This window comes from Etheostoma cragini, chromosome 4, assembly GCF_013103735.1.
Source record: "Etheostoma cragini isolate CJK2018 chromosome 4, CSU_Ecrag_1.0, whole genome shotgun sequence".
Classification (NCBI taxonomy): Eukaryota; Metazoa; Chordata; class Actinopteri; order Perciformes; family Percidae; genus Etheostoma; species Etheostoma cragini.
This window is the reverse complement of record NC_048410.1, coordinates 30,306,559-30,311,463: the sequence shown is the minus strand read 5'-3', so window position 1 is coordinate 30,311,463 and position 4,905 is coordinate 30,306,559. Positions and strand designations below refer to the sequence as shown.

General features: G+C 44.6%; 1 protein-coding gene across 1 annotated transcript in view; it reads right to left on the bottom strand.

The window, feature by feature from the left end:
- Window positions 1-637: 637 nt before the first annotated feature.
- Window positions 638-4,905, bottom strand: part of psmf1 (proteasome inhibitor subunit 1) — an 8,572-nt gene continuing 4,304 nt past the window's right edge. Inside the window, exons 4-6 of the mRNA XM_034869646.1 lie at window positions 2,696-2,752; window positions 1,820-1,981; window positions 638-980 (exon numbers count right to left, since the gene is read on the bottom strand). Coding sequence (XP_034725537.1) covers window positions 929-980; window positions 1,820-1,981; window positions 2,696-2,752 — 271 coding nt within the window. The 3' untranslated portion in view covers window positions 638-928. The remainder of the gene's footprint in view (window positions 981-1,819; window positions 1,982-2,695; window positions 2,753-4,905) is intronic.

The window sequence follows — 4,905 nt, the reverse complement described above, 5'->3', positions numbered from 1 at the left end:
TCCCTCATTTAGGCCAGACGTCCCTCATTTAGGCCAGACGTCCGCCACCGTCCTTTTTCTCTGATGTCTTTCCTTACGAGCAGAGCTGGACTGCCACTCTGTTTTCTTCCAGCTATCCTTAACCAGACCTGGAAATGACTACCACCACATTTCATCAGTGTGAAGGTATGGCTGTCAGGCGGGAGAACATCTGTGCAGGTCTGTGAGATGATTATCGTTCTTTCTGGGATTCCTCTTTTCTATTACAGATACACACCAAAACTAAATTGTGGGATAAAGTGCGTAAATACTAGACCAATCTGCATTATTAATACGTGAGTTTCATGAAGTCCTGTCAAGGCTGATGTTTTACATCCAAGGTCCATGTTTTATTTGCTGTACTGGCATGAAATAAATTGTTGAAATAATTTCAACAAACAAAACAACTCTTCATGAAAATCCCAGAATGTCAGGTCAGAGATTTTTTATTTGCCATGAAATATTTCATCCACTGTTCATAACACAATCCAAACAGAAACCAATATAAAAAAACTAACTTTTATGATGCATCCACAACAGGAATTTAAAGTCCTTTTTATTAATAAATTATAACCAAAAGACTCGGTTTGATGGGAAGATGACACTCTCCTGGCTTTTAATCATTTAGGAAGCAGAGGAAATACGCACGAATGCGGTTTGCTGATTGAACACCAGGAGTGGGAACTTCTACATAAGTTATATACATATGAAATAAGCAAACAACCCTTCTTTCTTTTTCAAAAACAGGAGAAAATAAAAAAGGGAGACATTTCTTTATTATTATTATTTTCAGGCCACTAAACCAGCTGAAACCCTTGAGGCGGTGAAGATGAGGACTTCCTTCTGGCTCCTACTGTCTGGAGGACAGGATGATGGGGGTTTCAAACAGGAAGTAGAAAGGAAGGAGCTACTACATGAACATGTCGTCATAGCCGGGTGGGGGCATGTGGTCTGGGTCCGGCCTGAAAAACAACACACACATTTTCATTTAGTTACTTCTCTCTCTTTTAGGCTGTCCCATCAGACACTGCTTCTAGTCCGCTGCTCTACAGTGTCGTTCAACAACAGTTCATTTACCGGATCAATGTCAGAACGTCCGGCGCCGCAGGATCGCTCGGGACCGAGTAACGTTACGCTGGCCGAGAACCTGGTAAGACCAGTAGCTTCTCATCTTAAGCCGGCAGTTTAACGTGACATATATAAGTTAATGAATGTAGCTAATTAACATTGATTGTTGCTTGATGGGGGGGCTGTAGTTGGGTCGGTGTGTCTGGCTGCTAAAGATTGTTGGAACTACAGAAACAGAGTGAGACATCGTCCCTCTCGGGGATCGCTTCACGCCAATTTCTCCCACTTAAACTTTCTCAAACTCAAGTATTTGGACGAAGAAGCTTGTGATTCAGGTTTAGAAAGCTGTGCACGTTTAAATACACAGAGGTGTCGGATCAGACGGATCAGCAGACAGCCAATACTGAACCACTTGTTAGGGTATTCAGAAGTAACAATAATACATACAGGTCCTTTTTTTATTTTTCTAATCAAATAACTTTTTAGTCTAGAAGAATCTTGTTAAGAAAATCTGTTCTTTAGTTCTTCAAGAGGTTCTTATCTGCCTACACATGATCCGCGGTAACCCGGCGAGGAGCAGCACTTCTCTAAAAGGTTGGCCTTGGAAAGGTCTGCAGCGACGAGATCTACGCTGAGATCATTTCAAGTCTGAGTTTTAGTTCAGCAGCCCCCCGTCTCCCCGTAGGAACTCAACGCAGCGGCGAGCCAGAGCGGCCGTGGTTCGGTGTCTCACCCGGGCCTGCGTCGTCCGGGGGGTCCAAACGGGTCGAAGCGAGCCCCCGGGGGAACAGCTCCGGGAGGCAGAATGTCCGGTATCCCGCTGGAGGGGTCCAAACCAGAGCGAGGATACCCCGACCTCAACGGGTCAACGATCATCCCGCCACCGCCACGGGTCCTGAAAGAGGGATGGAGAGGGATGATGTGTGTTAACTTTCACTTATTGGTTTTATGGTTTTGGCATGACTAATATTCCTCAAAAGGTCAAACCCATGAGACATCGTGGAGAGACAGCACATTTTATTTGATGGAGGAAGATTAGTTTGAATTGGTTTCAATTATTCGCGCCTGTTTTCAAGGATGAAAAATGATTCAAATGCACAAAAGGTTGAATGGCCCATGTTTACAATGGATGGCGGGGGGGCCAAGAACCACCTGGTGCCAACTGTTACCAAGGAGCTGTGGAAAATATAATTCCTTCATTTAGTTATGTAAGAAAAAAAGTACTTATTGTGATGAGGTTAAGAAATATGTGTGACTAGATCAGGTGCGAACAATCAGCCCTGACTGATTAAAAAAGTAGTGCAGACTCTTGAACAGGGACGGACCCCTAACGGGCAATCCAACAGTCCTGGTCACACTCAACAGCTCCTTCATGCTTTGGCCTGGCGTTTGCTCGTCAACCTGGCGTTGTGATGATTGTGTTTAGAGCTCGGCATTCAGCTGGCACAGCGCCAGTAATCTCTGCTGTCGGTCTGGTGCTGCGTGGACACACTGTTCATCCCCCAAATCCCAGCTTAGAACAGAAACCCTGCTATCTATCTGCAAAATGACTTCCATAAAACAAATCATTTGTCAGGATTTAGTATGAGGGGGAGAGAGGCAGACTGACCCGAAGGGATCCAGATCCGCTCCTCCAGCTGCGAACGGAGGCACCATGGGGTCGGCCCTGGGAGGAACACAGTCATTACTTACAGGAGAGGATTATCAAATGGTAGTACATGTGCTGCTTTGCTTTATTTTGTATCACAGTGCACTCAATATGTGTGTGTTGGGATTGTTGGTCAAACAAAACAAGCATTTAAAGACTGAAGAGTAATTTATGGGCATTTCTTACAATTATTTAGACAAATAAGATCCTATAGGACCGCAGTGCAGTCTTAAGGTGCTGACACACAATCCTGATTATGGGGGGTCACACAGCCTGGCGAGGACGTGACTCGAGTCTGTTCGGTGTGTTCCGTGCCGTGGTCAGTCGGAGGGGCAGTCGGGGTTCCTTGGGGCCAAAGCGGCCAATGGGCAGTCAGACCCCACGACCAGTCCGACTGGAGTGCTAGCCCTTGACTAGCGAATCAGCGCATGAGGAAACCGGAGCTGACAGCGTGCAGTGTGTTTACAAGGTCTAGACCGGTTGTCATGTTTTGGGCGACATTACAGATTAGTTCCGCCTGCTGTTATGGAGCCGTATTAGGTCTGGTGCAGGCGCAGAACGTGTTCCGAGGCTCTACGAGCTCCCGGAGCCGACCGATCGGTCCGACGGGCGGCCGTCGGGTCGCTGTGTCAGAGCCTTCAGTCAGAAAATGGTAATCAGGCATCAGCTTTCTGGCCTAGACAAGACTCTAGGGCTTTGCAATAGTCAAGACGTAAGAACACAAAACAATGATTTGTAGGTTCAAGTTTTCTTCATGGGAAATAACGGGCCTGTATAACTCTGACCTTAGATTTGATGAAAGTCTAACATCTGATGCACATTTTTGTTGGATTTCAGATAATGACCCTTATCCTTGGATTTCAGATCTTGTTGCGGTTGAGGGGTAACAAGGCAGTTGATTAATTGGTAGAGGCTTAAAACTAAGAGACTGTGATAACCGGCCCGTCAGACACCGCCTACCAAGAGTCTGGGTCTGTCCGAGGTAAAGAAACGTAGGGAAGGCTTTATTACGCTACTAAATTGTTGCTTCCCTTTCCTTTATGTGATGTAAGTCGGGCACAACTAAATATTTGAAAACGCCACATTTAATTGCCCACACGATTAATCGTGGAAAGATGAATAATTAATGAAGCTCATTGTAAGTTGCAGCTGTTGGATTGGATTCTCCTGTCATCTATCTTACACTCTTACTTACTTACACACAGCAAACCTGAATCCACGCACTTATCATTAAAAAGAAATGAATCACAAAGCTGATCCTAAAACTTAACATTAAACAAAACACATCCCATTTACAACCCAATATATCCCATTAGCATTTGTAATTATGCATAATGAACCACACATACAGTCTGTCTTCTGGATGAAACACGCTGTAGGCAAAGCTCTTAACTCTCCATCTTCCATCCGGTCCATTTTCCTCCACCTGCCTGCAGCCCTGACTCAGTTTTTGCTTTCTCATTCATTATTCCTCGCCTCTCTGCATCCCATTCACTTCTCTCTCCGTCTTTCTGTCTCTTATCTGTGTTTTGTTTTCTCTCTCTTTACATCTTTTCTCTTGCTCAGATGTTGGTTTACTCCATCTGTCATTGTGTTGATCTCATCCTTATTCCCCTTATATTCCCCCATGACCTAGCTTTAATGGGTTTGTTTTTCTTGTTTATCTTGGAGTAAACCGAGCCCTTGATGCTGAAAGGTGACATGTTTCCCACACAGTACATGTTGTATGTCCCACATTAAAAGACTGATATAACCCTTAAACCTGGCTTTGATTCCTGCTGGTCATTTGCAAACATTTATAGTAATTTGTGTATCCACTGACATCTAGCTGTTTTGTGCAGGGTGCCAGTCAGACCATGATGAACCCTAAAGAACCTGGTCCACAAAGGAGTTAATGTGGATTTGGGTCTGCCGTGTGAGCTGTGGGATGATCCCTCTGTAGAGCTGTCACACATGAAAAAACAGGTAGGAGTCTGAGTCTGCCTGATGTAAATGTTTAAAAATACATAACTAACATGCATATAGTAATATTCCTCTGTGTGTGTGTTTAGTGTGAGACAATACTGGAGCAGTATGACGAGTGTTGTCCTTCATGTGCTCGTTTGTCCCACTTTACCACGCATAACATTTAAAGGGAGAATCCACCCAAAACATAAGTCTAATTTGTTTTG